The following is an 18,213-nucleotide window of genomic DNA, read 5'->3' as shown; positions in this document are numbered from 1 at the left end:
GATGGCTCTTTTTCGTCTGCAATTGAGTGATTTTTTAATTTGGCTTTAATTTGTTTTCTTTCCTTTGTTTTCTTGATGGAACACCAAATATTGTAAAAGCATATAAAATTCTATACATCCACACCTTTTTTGTAATGCAAATTGACTGATTTGTACGGTAATTCTCGTTTTCCAAAAAGAAATTGAGTCACTTGACTGCGCAATTGAGTGGAATGACTGCGCACTGCAAATAAACAAAACCATGGTGAATTATCAAAAGTATGTCTCTATATTTTCTTGGTCTATGTTAAATATAGACATAGACCAAGAAAATATAAAGACATACTTTGATAATTCACCATGGTTTTGTTTATTTGCAGTGCGCAGTCATTCCACTGAACTCATAGACCAAGGAAGGTATAGACTTCTCAAGTGAATTCACCATGGTTTTGTTTATTTACAGTGCGCAGTCATTCCACTCAATGGCGCAGTCAAGTGACTCAATTTATTTTTAGAAAACGAGAATTACCGTACAAATCAGTCAATTTACATTACAAAAAAGTGTGGATGTATAGAATTATAGTATTTATTTGCAGTGCGCAGTCATTCCACTCAATTGCGCAGTCAAGTGACTCAATTTCTTTTTGGAAAACGAGAATTACCGTACAAATCAGTCAATTTGCATTACAAAAAAGATGTGGATGTATAGAATTTTACATGTTTTTCCAATATTTGGTGTTTCATCAAAAGAACAAACGAAAGAAACCAAATTAAAGCCAAATTTAAAAATCACTCAATTGCAGACGAAAAAGAGCCATCTACGGTGTGCAGACAAACTACAGCGCTGTGAATTCACTTTCGTTGTCTATACCTTCCTTGGTCTATGGACATACTTTGATAATTCACCATGGTTTTGTTTATTTGCAGAGCGCAGTCATTCCACTCAATTGCGCAGTCAAGTGACTCAATTTCTTTTTGGAAAACGAGAACAACCGTACAAATCAGTCAATTGGCATTACAAAAAACAAGTAAGTAAAGTCTAAAGTCGGGCGGGGGCGACTATATTATTCCCTTCACCATTATCTAGACCAAAACTTGTGTTACCATCTCAACTCCTTCAAATTTGTTGGGAGTTATTATCAAGATTTATATTCCCGTATACAAATATTTATATCTGAAACGATTTGGAGAAAATTTTTTGTACTTCTACAAAATCGCTAGAATTAAAAATTAAATCGGCTAACACCCTGGGACGAAACACGATGTTAGTAAAAAATATGGGAAATATAAAGCTAGAGCAATTTTGATGCAAAAGAGCATTTATCGGGCGATACATATGTATTCGAGATATAGGACAATTTGAGTAATATTTACAATTTTTGAAATATTCTACCATATTTCCCCTACTCTGGCGTACACATATATGGGAGCTATATCTAAATATAAACCTATTTTGACCAAATTTGACATGCATACTTAGAATCATAATCCTGCTATCTCAGCAAAAAAACTAAATGGGAGAATAGTTTTGGCCTCCGTGGTCATATGGGTGTAAATCGGGCGAAAGATATATATGGGAGCTATATCTAAATCTGAAGCGATTTCAACCAAATTTGGCACGCTTAACGATACTATTAAACGTACTCCTAGTGCAAAATTTAAAGCAACTCAGGCCAAAACTCTGGCTTTTGTGGCCATATTAGTCGAAATGGCTGATATTTTGCATATCTTACGAAAACCCCAAAATATTTGGCTGCGCGAAATTTTGAGAAAATACGTTGATAAATACGTTAATTAATTAATTATGATAGGTGATAAATATATATGGCAGCTATATCTAAATCTGAACCGATTTTTTAAAGTCAATAGCGATTGCCTTTGAGCCCATGTAAAACTCTGTGCCAAATTTCAGGACGATCGGACTTAAACTGCGAGTTGTACTTTGCACACAAAATTACATATACAGACAGACGGGCGGACAGACAGACAGACGGACATCGCTAAATCGACTCAGAATTTAATTCTAAGCCGATCGGTATAGTGAAGGGTATAAAGGTAGTGGTGAAGGGTATAAAGAGCACTCTACGGTGTGCAGACAAACTACAGCGCTGTGAATTCACTTGAGATGTCTATACCTTAATTGGTCTATGCATCCTAGTCGAACGAAAGCCTTCGTTTTGGATATGAGAGATTGGCTGTAACATTTGTGTTTGTTTTGACAAATCTATAACATGTTTTAAGATAACCTAGTTTAAACAAAAGCAGACAATGTTTTCTATTTCAGCAAGCAGTTAATGCTTTCCCCTTTCATCAGACTTTCTGCGTTTTTAGCAGTCTTTTCTGATGTGTCTACTTACAAATTTCTTTGAGCATTTATATTGCGATGTTGCTGCAATCCATTTAATATCAGTATTGTTTTTCCGAACTCCCCAGTATAAGTCTGGTACTTTGTTATTACTTCTACAAATTTGAGAAGAAAGACGTTGATCCGTTTTATTTGGTAACGATTACAAAAATCAACTTTTTGTGCTTATTTTTATTTTACTTCTTAACTTTTTTTTTTTATTTTATATCAGCATCTATTATAAACCAAAAATAAAATCAATTAAACACTAATTATAATTAACTATAATCATTTTAAATACATTTACACATAAGTTATTACATACTAGCCTTAAGATACCAATATTACTTCAGCTTTTGTTCGAATTATTTGCACAAAAAGTACAAATACTTGTTCTTTCATCACTTTTGTCATGGCATATGTGTGACTCTGGTGTGTATATGGAGCAGGGCCTCTCGGTGTTTCCTGAAAGGACACAAATTATATACTTTTGTTTAGAAAAAAGAAAATAACTAAATACAAATAAAAACAAGTGAGGAAAGTCTAAAGTCGGGCGGGGCCGACTATCTTATACCAATATTACTTCAGCTTTTAAAAGTTTAGGAAAATTAGAGTCATTTTTACAACTTTTCGACTAAGCAGTGGCGATTTTACAAGGAAAATATTGGTATTTTGACCATTTTTGTCGAAATCAGAAAAACATATATATGGGTGCTATATCTAAATGTGAACCGATTTCAACCAAATTTGGCACGCATACATGCACAGAAAAAACATGTTTGGACATGGTTGCCGCATCCATTTAATGCTTATTTAGAGTATGTAATTGTCCCGAAAGCCATGTATTTTGTCTTTGTAAAAATAATTTTCGAGCGGAGAAAAATATATGTTGGCAATAAGCATTTAAATGGTTCTCTAATGCCGCAAACATGTTCTATTATTTATATGATAGAATTTGAGACGATTATATGGTCAGGAAAATCATGTACCAGCGACAAGAATTTTATAAAAACATTGAGCAGGTACACACGATTTTCATTTTGCGCGTCAGTCGTGTGTTGATTGTTTCTTGGAATGAACGGAGAATACGGAATTATTGTGTTTTGTGTTAATTTATTTATTCAGAAATGGCACGTGGTTTTATGTGAATACAAACAAGTATATACGGCCGTAAGTTCGGCCAGGCCGAATCTTATGTACCCTCCACCATGGATTGCGTAGGAACTTCTACTAAAGGCTGTCATCCACAATCGAATTACTTGGGTTGCGATAACACTTGCCGATGGCAAGGTATCGTAAAACTTTTTATCACTGTCTTCTAAATTGTAAGTTAGTCCATAAGGGGTATATATTAAACAAAAAAAGGCCGATTAAATACGTATATAATTCAGTTTAACAAAATTTTCTATAGAAATAAAATTTTGACAAAATTTTCTATAGAAATAAAAACTTGACAAAATTTTCTATAGAAATAAAATGTTGACAAAATTTTCTATGGAAGTAAAATGTTGACAAAATTTTCTATAGCAATAAAATTTTGACAAAATTTTCTATAGAAATAAAATGTTGACAAAATGTTCTATAGAAATAAAATGTTGACAAAATGTTCTATAGAAATAAAATGTTGACAAAATTGTCTATAGAAATAAAATGTTGACAAAATTTTCTACAGAAATAATTTTTTTACAAAATTACGTACTAAATTTCAATTGGATCGGATGAATTTTGCTCATCCAAGAGGCTCCAGAGTTCAAATCTGGGGATCGGTTTATATGGGAGCTATATATAATTATGGACCGATATGGACCAATTTTTGCATGCTTGTTAGATACCGTATACTAACATTAGGTACCCAATTTCAAACGGATCGGATGAATTTTGCCCCTCCAAGAGGCTCCGGAGGTCAAATCTGGGGATCGGTTCATATGGGAGCTATATATAATTATGGACCGATATGGACCAGTTTTTGCATGGTTGTTAGAGACCATATACTAACACCACGTACCAAATTTCAATCGGGTAGGATGAAGTTTGCTCCTCCAAGAGGCTCCGGAGGTCAAATTTGGGGATCGGTTTATATGGGAGCTATATATATTTATGGACCGATATGGACCAATTTTTGCATGGTTGTTAGAAACCGTATACTAACATCAGGTACCAAATTTCAACCGGATCGGATGAATTTTGCCCCTCCAAGAGGCTCCGGAGGTCAAATCTGGGGATCGGTTTATATGGGGGCTATATATAATTATGGACCGATATGGACCAATTTTTGCATGGTTGTTAGAGACCATATACTTAGACCACGTACCAAATTTCAACCGGATCGGATGAATTTTGCTGCTCCGGAAGGCTCCGCAAGACAAATTTGGGTATCGGTTTATATGGGGGCTATACGTAAACGTGGGCCGATATGGCCCATTTTCAATACCATCCGACCTACATCAATAACAACTACTTGTGCCAAGTTTCAAGTCGATAGCTAGTTTCGTTCGGAAGTTAGCGTGATTTCCACAGACGGACGGACAGCCGGACAGACGGACAGACGGACGGACGGACGGACATGCTTAGATCGACTCAGAATTTCACCACGACCCAGAATATATATACTTTATGGGGTCTTAGAGCAATATTTCGATGTGTTACAAACGGAATGACAAAGTTAATATACCCCCATCTTATGGTGGAGGGTATAAAAAGGAAAGTGTAATTGAAAAAAAAATGTACCTGGTTTTTGTTCTGCATTTTGCTTATGGTATAATTTATTTTTATTTGCAGTTACATGATGTCTGCGTTTGTACATTTGATGGGCACGAAGTAAATATGGAATGATTACTTAGCGTTGAAATTGAACCAAACTAGAGTGTGTAAAAATATGTGATGTTTGTGTGCACGACATTATAAATACAAATAAACAATGAATTAGTTTATAAATATATAAAAACAAATAAACAAAGTTGATTTTGTGTTTTCTTTTCTCAAGTGGCGTCCTTTTTTCGACGACGAAAAAAGTTTTTTTCATAAAAATCAAAACATTTTAGGTTGTGACCATGTTCTTTTAACTAGAAGAAAAACATTTTTGACGAATAACATAACATTTTAGATCGTGACCATTGTCTTTTAATGGAAACAAAATTCTTTTTATCAATATAATAACATTTTAGATGAGGACAATAGTATTTTTCTTAGAACCATGTTCACTGAGCCAACATGGTTTCAGGTTAAAATGTTACATGGTCGCCGCAAAAATAGCTGTTATCATATTATTTTGCTCTTCGAATATGATTGTGACAATCATGTTTCTTCTCTGCGTGTACTAATTGTACTCCTAGTGCAAAATTTCAACCAAATTGGGGTAAAACTCTGGCTGCTAGGACCGTATTAGTCCCTATCGGGCGAAAGATATATATGGGAGCTATATCTAAATCTGAACCGATTTCAATAAAATTTGGTATACTTGACTATAGTACTAATTGTTCTTCTTGTGCAAAATTTTAAGCAAATTAGGGTAAAACTCTGGCTTCTGGGGCCATATAAGTCCATATCGGGCGAGATATATATATGGGAGCTATATCTAAATCTGAACCGATTTCTTCCAAAATCAATAGGGTTCTATTCTGAGCCAAAACACATACTTGTGCCAAATTTGAAGTCGGTTGGACTAAAACTGCGACCTAGACTTTGATTACAAAAATGTGTTCACAGACAGACGGACGGATATGGTTATATCGACTCAGGAGTCCACCCTAAGCATTTTTGCCAAAGACACCATGTGTCTATCTCATCTCCTTCTGGGTGTTGCAAACATATGCACTAACTTATAATACCCTGTTCCACAGTGTGGCGCAGGGTATAATTATTATGATGAAATTATTTATAATTATACACCCATAGAAAAAATCATGAACGGCGTGGTCATTTCGAAACGATCCATTCATGAAAGTGAATCAACATACATGTGTTGTCAAATTGAGAACATATGGGGTCAATCTGACAACGTTAAAATGACACCATGCGTTGTCAAAACAACAACCAGCCTTCATGATCTGAAAACGTAGTAGTTACGAATATAAAAACAAAATTAAAAAAAGATTTCCGCTACCGTGACTCGAACCTGTGTCGTCTGCACCATAAGCGTTAATAGTCGCCTTAGCACATTGCACCACCGGCGGAGTTGCCATAACAACGACTAAGGATTATTTTAAGAATTTTCATGGCCAAAGAAAAACGAATGCCATTTATGAAATCATGAACGCCCGTGGACGAAATCGTGAACATTTCGTTTTGATTTTTTGTCAACGTTTCCGTTTCATTTTGTCACCGTCCGTTCACGATTGCGGAACGCAATTTTTTCTATTAGTGTATCTATCAAAAATTTACCTTTATAGGTGGGTATTAAGTTCGAGTTTAGCCGCTCAAATCGCTAAAGTGAAAACTAAATCAATAAGAAAAATGCATGAAATTATACGTATTTGTTGCGAATTTTATCATAACTTGATGGGGAAAAGCCCAAAGCAAATTTTCACAAAGTTTGTATTCCTTAAAATGGATTATTAAAGAAAAGTAATCGTGAAAAAATGACGTTTTTAGCGGCTAAACTCGAACTTAATACCCACCTTATAAGTAAAATCTGACTACACCAAATAATGTCGACTTCACTGAAAAAACAGTAATCCCACCAGGAAGAAAACTTTTGGTTAATTATAGAAAATTTTGAATATTTTTAGAAAATTTTAACTAAACAATATTACAAACGCTGACATCATGCCGATATCACAAAAATGAGTAAATATTTTTCAACAAATTCAAGAAAATTTATTAGACATAATTAATTTTTTTTTCACTTGTCAAAGAAAACTTTGTAGTTAGAAGGAAAAAATTGGAGTTCAAAATCTCTTTAATGACATACGAAGTTCATGATGGACGCATTTGTAGTAAATGTTACAAATTTAAAGAAATAATGAACTACTTTGTGAGAAATACGAATTTAGTAAATCTTTATGTTTAATTTGTTTAAAATTTTTCTCCCTTTTTAGTTAATTTAACTAATGCACGCAAAAAATACTAGACTAAAAGAAACTTTCTCCAAACATAATAATTCCATGAACTAAAATAAAGTTAAATTGGCTTTAGTGAAATAGAGAGTTCACTTTTTTTGAATGTTTATTCTGAAATATAATACACCAACAAGTTTTGGTTTTAAAAACTGTGACTTACATTGAACGATTTTTGTATTAATTCCGAACGAAAAAATCAGTATTTTAAGAAAGCAAAATTTCTGTTTATGAATTCACTTTGAATCAAGTCCGCAAAATCTTTAAAATAAATATTTGCCTATTTCAAAAGTTTTTGTTTTTAATCTTCAACACAAATATTCAAAATCTCACTTAATTTATAGGCTGACTTACATTGAACGTTTATTGTTACATATTAATTCCGAACGAAAAATTTCTTTTTATCAGTTCACTTTGAATCAAGTTTGCAAAACTTTAAAATAAATTAAAATAAAATAAATTAGCCTATTTAAAAAGTTTTTTATCTTCAACGCAAATATTCAAAATCTTACTTAATTTATAGACTGGTTCTTCGAACCACGAATTTTTGCCCAAATTCGCAAATATTAGACCTCAACCAAAAATTAACCTGTTTTGTGACGAATGAAATTTAAACCAACGAAATTTCCATTTGTTCCTAAACAAGGTTCGTTGGTTATTTGGTCTAAATTTAGTTTCGGGGAAATAATTTTTTTAGTGCATAAAGGTGAATATTAAGTTCGAGTTTAGCCGCTAAAATCGAAAATAAATCTGTAACAGCAGAATAAAATTATAACTTTTTGTGTAAATTTGTTTATAACATGATGGGGAATGATCCAAAGCAACAATTTAACAACTTTATTTTCTTTAAATTGTATTATTAAAGAAAAGTAACTTTGAAAATTGGCAATTTTTGCGGCTAAATTCGATCTTAATATTCACCTTAAAACTTAGAAAAAATTTATTTATTACCTGTCACGATAACAGCATCCAAATGGGCGATGTAACTTTTTGCTAATCGTAATATTTCAATTTTAGATAATTTTCGATCATAAGGCTCGGTGGGAATTAAAGTCCGCAGTGTATTGAAAGCACTATTAACGCTATAAAAAAAAAAAACAAGCACAATATAAACCATTAATGAAAGACAAACAACAATAGGAAATTAATAATAAATATTTAAATTATATATAATTACGTATTAATCGATAAGGTTGTAAGTAACCAATTGTACTCAGTGGGTAAGATTTGTTGACCTTTGGTGTCGGGTAGGCTAGGTTATTTTTGGCTATTCAGTTTATTGTGATACCACAAGTGATGGACTTCTCCCTTATCAATGAGTGCTATGTTTAGCCCAATGACAAATGACCTCCCTTTTATAACCAAATCCGAAGCTGTGAAACACTCAGAAATGTCATCAGCATTTCTGAGAGGGAATAATCGACCGCTGAAAAACTTTTTGGTGTTCCGTCGGAACTGGAATTGGACGTATGATGCTTTGTATGAAAGGCCGACATGCTAACCATTGCACCATTGTGGCATTTGTTGTACAAAAATGGAAAAGGAAAATTAATGTCGCAGATTCGATTCTTGTTTTTGGATGGTAACATAAGTTGTACTTTCGGCATTTCAATAGGCATTTGGGGGCACGAGAAAACTGGCGGCGGAATGAAATATGACCACTCCTTGTTCCCCCCCTACCAACAAGTGCAACCGTGAGATCAATCCAGATCAGCGTTTCATAACATTTAAGAGCCACCGTGGTGCAATGGTTAGCATGACCGCTTTCCATACAGAGGGTTCTTGCTTCAAGTCCAAATTATCTCCTCTCAGAAATGTAATTACTAAATGTTTCAAAGCTCCTCTAAGTGATTTTTCATTCTTCTTGAACTAAGCATATAATCGGGCAGCAATCAATGATAAGAGAGAAGTTCACCGTATGAGGTACCACAATGGACTGAATAATCTAAGGGTATGGTCACACTAGGCAAATATTTGCTCAAAATTAGTGTCAAACTATTTTCCTGCATTGCTTTCGAAATATCTGGATACCGTTTTTGAAAAATACTCCTATTGAGATGTGATATACTCTATATGAGCTAAACATGTTTGCTGGCTTGACTGTGGCGACGAATTCGTTTTTGATTTCTGTCAAATATTTGGCCAGTGTGACCATACTGTGTGCCTAAATACATGAGCTAACCTAAGTGTACTGCGATGAAATAGGGACCCACTAGTATGCACCGGAGACCAAAGTACTATATAATATGTTTGGGGGTGACTATGCATCCAAGAAGGCAATACTGTCTCATCGACCAAAAATATAAAGGCCATTTTTTTAGGAGACCATATCACGATTACGAATTATTGGATCGGTTTGATGTTGAATTGAAGAAAAAATCAGCTCGTTTAGTCGCAAAACTAAGAACTCAATCAATACTATAATGTATCAGTTCATACCTCGTCATGATCTGCTGCAGTGTTGCCAAATTAGGTATATTTTTTCGTGGATGGTGACGAAATTTGATTTGGGGGGTTTGGGATTTGATGGAGAATTTACAGAAATTTGGGGATTTTTCTTAATCTGTTCAGTAGAATGGATTAGGTTTAGAATAGTGGTTTCCATTAAATTCTGTTTTTTCTGCACTCTTAAAACAGGGCTTAAAGAAGTACAGCGAATGCTCATATGGTGTAAATGGAGCATTTGCACTAGAAATGGACACAGAACTTTACATAGGAGTCCATGAGTTAATACAGATTTTGAGAGATAGAGCGTCTTTTGTGAAGCAACTTTTGTTACTTTTGTGAAAAAAATGAAAAAAAGGAATTTCGTGTTTTGATAAAATACTGTTTCCTGAAGGGAAAAAATACGGTGGAAGTAAAAACTTGACTTGATAATGAGTTTCCGGACTCTGCCCCAGGGAAATCAACAATAATTGATTGGTATGCAAAATTCAAGCGTGGTGAAATGAGCACGGAGGACGGTGAACGCAGTGGACGCCCGAAAGAGGTGGTTACCGACGAAAACATCAAAAAATGCACAAAATGATTTTGAATGACCGTAAAATGAAGTTGATCGAGATAGCGGAGGCCTTAACGATATCAAAGGAACGTGTTGGTCATATCATTCATCACTATTTGGATATGCGGAAGCTCTGTGCAAAATGGGTGCCGCGCGAGCTCACATTTGATCAAAAACAACAACGTGTTGCTGATTCTGAGCGGTGTTTGCAGTTGTTAACTCGTAATACACCCGAGTTTTTCCTCCGATGTGTGACAATGGATGAAACATGGCTCCATCACTACACTCCTGAGTCGAATCGACAGTCGCCTGAGTGGACAGCGACCGGTGAACCGTCTCCGAAGCGTGGAAAGACTCAAAAGTCCGCTGGTAAAGTAATGACCTCTGTTTTTTTGGGATGCGCATGAAATAATTTTTTTCGATTATCTTGAGAAGGGAAAACCCATCAACAGTGACTATAATATGTCGTTATTGGAGCGTTTGAAGGTCGAAATCGCGGCAAAACGGCCCCATATGAAGAAGAATATAGTATTGTTCCACCAAGACAACGCACCGTGCCACAAGTCATTGAGAACGATGGCAAAACTTCATGAATTGTGCTTCGAATTGCTTCCCCACCCACCATATTCTCCAGATCTGGCCCCCAGCGACTTTTTCTTGTTCTCAGACCTCAAATGGATGCTCGCAGGGAAAAAATTTGGCTGCAGTGAAGAGGTGATCGCCGAAACTGAGGCCTATTTTGAGGCAAAACCGAAGGAGTACTACCAAAATGGTATCAAAAAATTGGAAGGTCGTTATAATCGTTGTATCGCTCTTGAAGGGAACTATGTTGAATAATAAAAACGAATTTTGACAAAAAAAATGTGTTAGACCGGGGACTTATCAGCCAACCTGTTATCTACGATTGTGAAATCATTTCGAAACTTTGCCCCGTTACCTGAGTATATCACTGATTTGGCCCATTTTTAACAATGCCCTCATGTTGATCGATCACCAAATTTTATTCTTTGAATATTTTGAAGTAAATATTAGTTCATAAATACATGCTGACCGAACTCCCATTTCTATTTCTCGAACATTTAGAAGACGATTTGAATACGATAAAAATTCGATTATTCTTTATACCCATAGGTTAGGTTAGGTACACGCACAGAAAAACCATGTTTGGACATGGTTGCCGCATCCATTTAATGCTTATCTAGAGCATGTAATTGCCGCGAAAACCATGTATTTTGTCTTTGTAAAAATAGTTTTCGAGCGGAGAAAAATGTATGGTGGCAATAAGCATTTGAATGGTTCTCAAATACCGCAAACATGTTCTATCATTTAAATGATAGAATTTGAGACCATTAAATGGTCGGGAAAATCATGTACCTGACCATTAAATTTTTTTATTTTGTATTTTTATAGGTTAAGTATAGATATGTCTAGAACCATTACATGGCCATAAAGACCATTTACATTTTTTCGTGACCATTTAATTTTTTAACTTTTTTGCAGCGAAAAGAATTTTATAAAAACATTGAGCAGGTACACACGATTTTCATTTTGCGCGTCAGTCACGTGTTGATTGTTTCTTGGAATGGACGGAGAATACGGATTTACTGTGTTTTGTGTTAATTTATTTATTCATAAGTGGCACGTGGTTTTATGTGAACACAAAAAAGGAAAGTGTAATTGAAAAATATACCTGTTTTTTTCTGAATTTTGCTATATGGATCATTTATTTTTATTTGCAGTTACATGATGTCTGCGTTTGTACATTTGATGGGCACACGATGTAAATATGGAATTATTACTTATTGTTGAAATTGAAATAAAATAGTGTGTGTAAAAATATGTGATGTTTGCTTGCACGACATTATAAATGCAAACAAACTTCCCTCTTATCACTGAGTGTTGCCCGATTCTATGTTTAGCTCAATGACAAGGGACCTACTTTATATAGCCGAGTCCGAACGGCGTTCCACATTGCGGTGAAACCACTTAGAGAAGCTTTGAAATACTCAGAAATGTCACCAGCATTACTGAGGTGGGATAATCCACCGCTGAAAAACTTTTTGGTGTTTGGTCGAAACTGGGTTCGAACCTACGACCCTGTGTATGCAAGGCGGCCATGCTAACCATTGTACAACGGTGGATTTCCTCATGTTGATCGATCACCAAATTTTATTCGTTGAATATTTTGAAGTAAATATTGGTTCATAAATACACGTTGACCGAACTCCCATTTCTATTTCTCGAGCATTTAGAAGACGATTTGCATACGATAAAAATTCGATTCTAAATAATAACTACAATTAATTCTGATGATCGTCTCCTGGTTCGCAAACTGTCATAATAAACGGATTTTCTAGAGAAGGTCCCCCATATAAACGGACCCCCAAAAATTTGGTACATGGTGTAAGTATATGGTCTCTAACAACCATGCAAAAATTGGACCACATCGGTCCATTTTTACGTATAGCCCCCATATAAACGGACCCCCAAATTTGGCTTGCGATTGCTCTAAGAGAAGCAAATTTGATCCGATCCGGCTAAAATTTGGTACATGGTGTTAGTATATGGTCTCTAAAAACTATGCAAAAATTGGTCCACATCGGTCCATAATTATATATAGCCCCCATATAAACCGATCCCCCGATTTGGCTTGCGGAGCCTCTAAGAGAAGCAAATTTCATCCGATCCGGCTGATATTTGGTATATGGTGTTAGTATATGGTCTTTAATGCCCATGCAAAAATTGGTCCATTATTATATATAGCCCCCATATAAACCGATCCCCAGTTTTGACCTCCTGTGCCTTTTGGAGAAGCAAAATTCATCTGGTTGAAATTTGGTACGTGGTGGTAGTATATGATATTTAACAACCATGCCAAAAGTGGTCCATATCAGTCCATAATCATATATAGCCCCCATATAAATCGATCCCGAGATTTGGTTTTGGAGCCTCTTGGAGGAGCAAATTTCATCCGAGTTGAAATTTGGTACATTGTGCTAGTATATGGCCGTTAACAACCATGCCTAACTAGGTCCATATCGGTCTATAGTTATATATATAGCCCTCAGATAAATCGATCCCCAATCACTCAAAAATTGGTCCATATCAAGTTCATAATTCTATATAGCCCCCATATAAGCGACCCCCATATTTCAATTTCCATGTCGATTCGTAATTATTTGTAGACTTACCTATACTTAACTTTTTTGTCTAATATATACCACGTATAGACTAACTAACAATTTAGAAAACGATGTTAAGAAGTTTCAAGATACCACAACCCAAGTAATTCGATTGTGGATGACAGTCTTTCGTAGAAGTGTCTACGCAATCCATGGTGGAGGGTACATAAGATTCGGCCTGGCCGAACTTACGGCCGTATATACTTGTTCTATTTTCTTTTTCACAAAAACTTGTCAAAAATGTATTGGGGATTTTTGTAATGAATTTTTTATTAAAACTGTGGATTTTTGGGTACGAAATCCCATGTCCCATGTTAGACATTGAACAGATTTTGGAAAATTCTCATAAATATCCCCACAAAGTCCTCAACTCCCCATTCCTGAAAATGGGGAGTTGAGTCCTCAATTTGGGAGTTGATCCCTCATACTGATCCCCGTACTCAGTACTAAGCCAGTACTGAGTGCTTGATATTCTTTAATCCCTACTGTTCTCGACATATGACTTAGTTGTTAGTCCTGTATCATCTCTCACCTTTGAGTTCTACAACGTTCACGTGCATTTACCGCCTGTCTTGGTTTTCCATTGGATGAATCAGATTCCGATTGACTGATACGTCGACTATTTGTAGAGCACATTTCTACATGAGAATAAGATGTTGTGTAGAATTCCATGATGATACTGCTACTTTAGAAAGCACACAAATTAGAATATTACAGTACAAATTTTAATAACAATTTGAATTTTTGTGCAATTGCTCTGGTGTAACGTGGTGATTGCTTTCTCCCACACAAAAGACTGAAATCATTACATTGTTCTCGGCCACACTTATAGCAGAAGTCGTAGTCAGTATATCATCTGTTCGATGGTTGTTGGGAATTCCTCGCAACATCATCTTCATCTCTATTCCTCCTCCTCCTCCTCGCATCCAATCCTGTACATTTGCGATCGGGCGGACATACTCTTCGAACATAGTTTTTGTACTGTTTATTTTTTGTTGTTTGTGTTTGTGGATGGGATGGAGGTTTCTGTTGGGATATGAGAACGATGCGATGAGAGATTGGTAATGGTCATTTGAGATCAGTAAAGAGGGCTACTGTTTTTATTTGTGATCACTTCATAAAGACACACATTCTACAATAATTCTAAATTTTTAAAGTATTTTATAGTATGTATGTTTGTACATCTATGAATTATAGATGTTGTTGTTATTCTTATGGGGTAACCTCCTCGGCCGCGCATATGCGTTAAAACTCAAACATAAACTAATGGAACTCTTGCTCGAATGAAAACTGTAAAATGAATTAAGTCATTAATGACGACAAATTGTCCATACAAACACTTGATGCAAAGAAAAATGAGTGTGTAAGAAGAGCCAGCGACGAGGAGTAGTTCAACAAATGTGAGAAATATCGAAAATGGCCATGTGCGAAAAAGCCTTTACTTCAATTTGCTATACTGTTCGACCTACATCAATAACAACCACAAGTGCCAAGTTTCAGTTCGATAGCATCATTTCATTCGGTTAGCGTGATTTCAACAGAGGGACGGATGCACATCGTTAGATTGATATATATTCCCACATAAACCGATCTTCCGATTTGACTTCTTGAGGCTATGTAGGCTCGGTTGCCACTCGTACCAAAAATAAGCTACCAAAATTTGAGGGAAATTTTACTAAACATCTACCAAATTTAAAAATTATTATTTTGAAGTTTTTGATCAACTTTTTGTCAAAAATTTTATTTCTATAGAAAATTTTATCAAAATTTTATTTCTGTTGTTTTTTTGATTTCAGCTTAAAATCATGCATTGACTAAACTGTAGCTTAACCAACAGAGGGAAAGAATGTTTGTCCTATAGAATGCAAGATGGTTGGATGGACGCACGTTTCGGAATTACCACATTCCTCACCAGCATCCTCTACTTGTAGCAAAACTATCAACCAATTATCAGAATAAATGCAGGAAATTCACTAACCCAATAGTAAACCACACTTGAAACTTCCGAAAAAAGGTTTTTACATGATAGCCGATATATGCCGAAATAAAGTCATACAAACATATCTCTTTTCCTTTGCCACCGTCAAATCATGGATTTGAGTGCAGTTGGCTGTGTTTATTTTGAGCGTGCTTCCTCTTTTTTCATTCGTTTTTTGTTATTGTTGGTTTTTTCTTTAATCATTGTTGTTGTTTTTTGATTTCAGCTTAAAACCATGCTCTTTTCCTCTGTTGGTTAAGCTACACTTGTAGTTTAGTCAATACATGGTTTTAAGCTGAAATAAACAAAAACAACCACAATTATTAAAGAAAAAACCAACAATAACAAAACAAAACGAATGAAAAAAGAGGAAGCACGCTCAAAATAAACCCAGCCAAATGCACTCAGATCGATGATTTGACAGTGACATTGACTAAACAACACATTGACTAAAACTAAACTACACTTGTAGTTTAGTCAATGCATGGTTTTAAGCTGAATTCAAAAAAACAACAACAATGATTAAAAGAAAAAAAGCAAAAAATTTTCTGTAGAAAATTTTATCAAAATTTTATTTCTATAGAAAATTTTGTCAAACTTGTATTTCAATAGACATTTTTGTCAAAATTTTACTTCTATAGCAAAATTTGTCAAAATTTTATTTCTATAGCATATTTTGTCAAAATTTTATTTTTATAGACAAATTTGTCAAAATTTTATTTCTATAGAAAAATTTGTCAAAATTTTATTTCTATAGAAAATTTGGTCAAAAATTTATTTCTATACAAAATTTTGTCAAAATTTTATTTCTATAGAAAATTTTGTCAACAAATTTATTTGGGCAAAGCCCTATAGACTGCAGGATGGTTGGATGTACAGCTGTTTCGGAATTACCACATTCCTCATCAGCATCCTCTACTTGCAGCAAAAGTATCAACCAATTATCAGAAAAAAATCAGGAAGTTCACTAAACCCAAAGTGAACTACACTTGAACCTTCCACAAAAAAGTTTATGATAGCCGGCCTTTGTCCAAATAAATTTGACAAACATTATTTTCTTCTGTTGGTTAAGCTATACTTGTAGTTTAGTCAATGCATGGTTTTAAGCTGAAATAAAAAACAACAAAATGATTGAAGAATAAACCAACAATTACAAATAAAAAAAAAATTATTCCTATAGAAAATTTTGTCAAAATTTTATTTCTATAGAAAATTTTGTCAAAATTTTTATTTCTATAGAAAATTTTGTCAAATTTTATTTCTATAGAAAATTTTGTGAAAATTTTATTTCTATAGAAAATTTTATTTCTATAGAAAATTTTGTCAACATTTTATTTCTATACAAACTTATGTCAACATTTTTATACCATGCGCCACACTACGGAACAGGGTATTATAAGTTAGTGCATATGTTTGCAACACCCAGAAGGAGACGAGATAGACACATGGTGACTGGCAAAAATGCTCAGGGTGGGCTCCTGAGTCGATATAGTCATGTCCGTCTGTCCGTGAACACATTTTTGTAATCAAAGTCTAGGTCGCAGTTTTAGTCCAATCAAATTTGGTACAAGTATGTGTTTTGGCTCAGAATAGAGCCCTATTGATTTTGGAAGAAATCGGTTCAGATTTAGATATAGCTCCCATATATATTTCGCCCGATATTGACTTATATGGCCCCAGAAGCCAGAGTTTTACCCTAATTTGCTTAAAGTGTGCCAAATTTTATTGAAATCGGTTCAGATTTAGATATAGATCCCATATACATCGTTCGCCCGATTTACACTCATATGACCACAGTGGCCAATTTTTTGCTCCGATTTAGTTGAAATTTTGCACAGGGAGTAGAATTAGCATTGTAGCTATGCGTGCCAAATTTGGTTGAAATCGGTTCAGATTTAGATATAGCTCCCATTTATATGTTTTTCTGATTTCGACAAAAATGGTCAAAATACCAACATTTTTCTTGTAAAATCGCCACTGCGTAGTCGAAAAGTTGTAAAAATGACTCTAATTTTCCTAAACTTTTAATACATATATATCGAGCGATAAATCATAAATAAACTTTTGCGAAGTTTCCTTCAAATTGCTTCAGATTTAAATGTTTCCCATATTTTTTTAGTAACATTGTGTTCCACCCTAATGCATTAGCCGACTTAAATTTTGAGTCTATAGATTTTGTAGAAGTCTATCAAATTCTGTCCAGATCGAGTGATATTTAAATGTATGTATTTGGGACAAACCCTTATATATAGCCCCCAACACATTTTACGGATGTGATATTGTATCGAAAATTTAGATCTACAAAGTGGTGCAGGGTATAATATAGTCGGCCCCGCCCGACTTTAGACTTTCCTTACTTGTTTTCTATAGAAAATTTTGTTAACATTTTATTTCTATAAAAATTTTGTCAAAATTTTATTTTTATAGAAAATTTCGGCAAAATTTTATTTCTGTAGAAAATTTTGTCAAAATTTTTATTTCTGTAGACAAATTTATCAAAATTTTATTTCTAGAAAATTTTATTTAGACATAAAATTTTGTAAAATTGTAAATGTTTCTCAAAATCTAGAAAATTTTGTCAAAATTTTATTTCTATAGAAAATTTTTCTCCAAATTTTTGTTTCTATTGGACATTTTGTCAAAATTTTATTTCTATAGAAAATTTTTCTTAAAAT

The 18,213-nt window shown here is 34.4% G+C and overlaps 1 protein-coding gene and 1 long non-coding RNA gene across 2 annotated transcripts; one reads left to right on the top strand and one right to left on the bottom strand.

The window, feature by feature from the left end:
- The first annotated feature begins 897 nt into the window (after positions 1-897).
- LOC142229363 (uncharacterized) lies at positions 898-5,279 on the top strand. Its single transcript, XR_012720391.1, has 2 exons — positions 898-1,007; positions 5,102-5,279. It is a non-coding gene; the product is annotated as an uncharacterized LOC142229363 (long non-coding RNA).
- Positions 2,496-14,748, bottom strand: LOC142229362 (transcription factor 15). The gene is made up of 3 exons (XM_075299915.1): positions 14,093-14,748; positions 8,329-8,459; positions 2,496-2,788 (listed from the first exon to the last, which is right to left on the bottom strand). Exons 1-3 carry the CDS (start codon positions 14,230-14,232, stop codon positions 2,673-2,675), a joined length of 387 nt encoding a protein of 128 aa, XP_075156030.1. The 5' UTR covers positions 14,233-14,748; the 3' UTR covers positions 2,496-2,672.
- Positions 14,749-18,213: the final 3,465 nt, after the last annotated feature.

Source organism: Haematobia irritans, chromosome 3 (assembly GCF_050003625.1).
Source record: "Haematobia irritans isolate KBUSLIRL chromosome 3, ASM5000362v1, whole genome shotgun sequence".
Lineage (NCBI taxonomy): Eukaryota > Metazoa > Arthropoda > Insecta > Diptera > Muscidae > Haematobia > Haematobia irritans.
Note: the sequence above shows the minus strand (reverse complement) of the source record. Positions and strands in the feature narration are given on the sequence as shown.

What these genes read in the sequence shown, in the direction of transcription:
- LOC142229362 (XM_075299915.1), bottom strand. Translation starts at nt 14,232, where the DNA reads ATGGAATTCTACACAACATCTTATTCTCATGTAGAAATGTGCTCTACA. An exon ending in GAACGTTGTAGAACTCAAAG is followed by an intron (nt 8,460 to 14,092) that starts GTGAGAGATGAT and finishes TTTTTTTTATAG; the next exon opens with CGTTAATAGTGCTTTCAATA. An exon ending in GGATGCTGTTATCGTGACAG is followed by an intron (nt 2,789 to 8,328) that starts GTAATAAATAAA and finishes GTGTCCTTTCAG; the next exon opens with GAAACACCGAGAGGCCCTGC.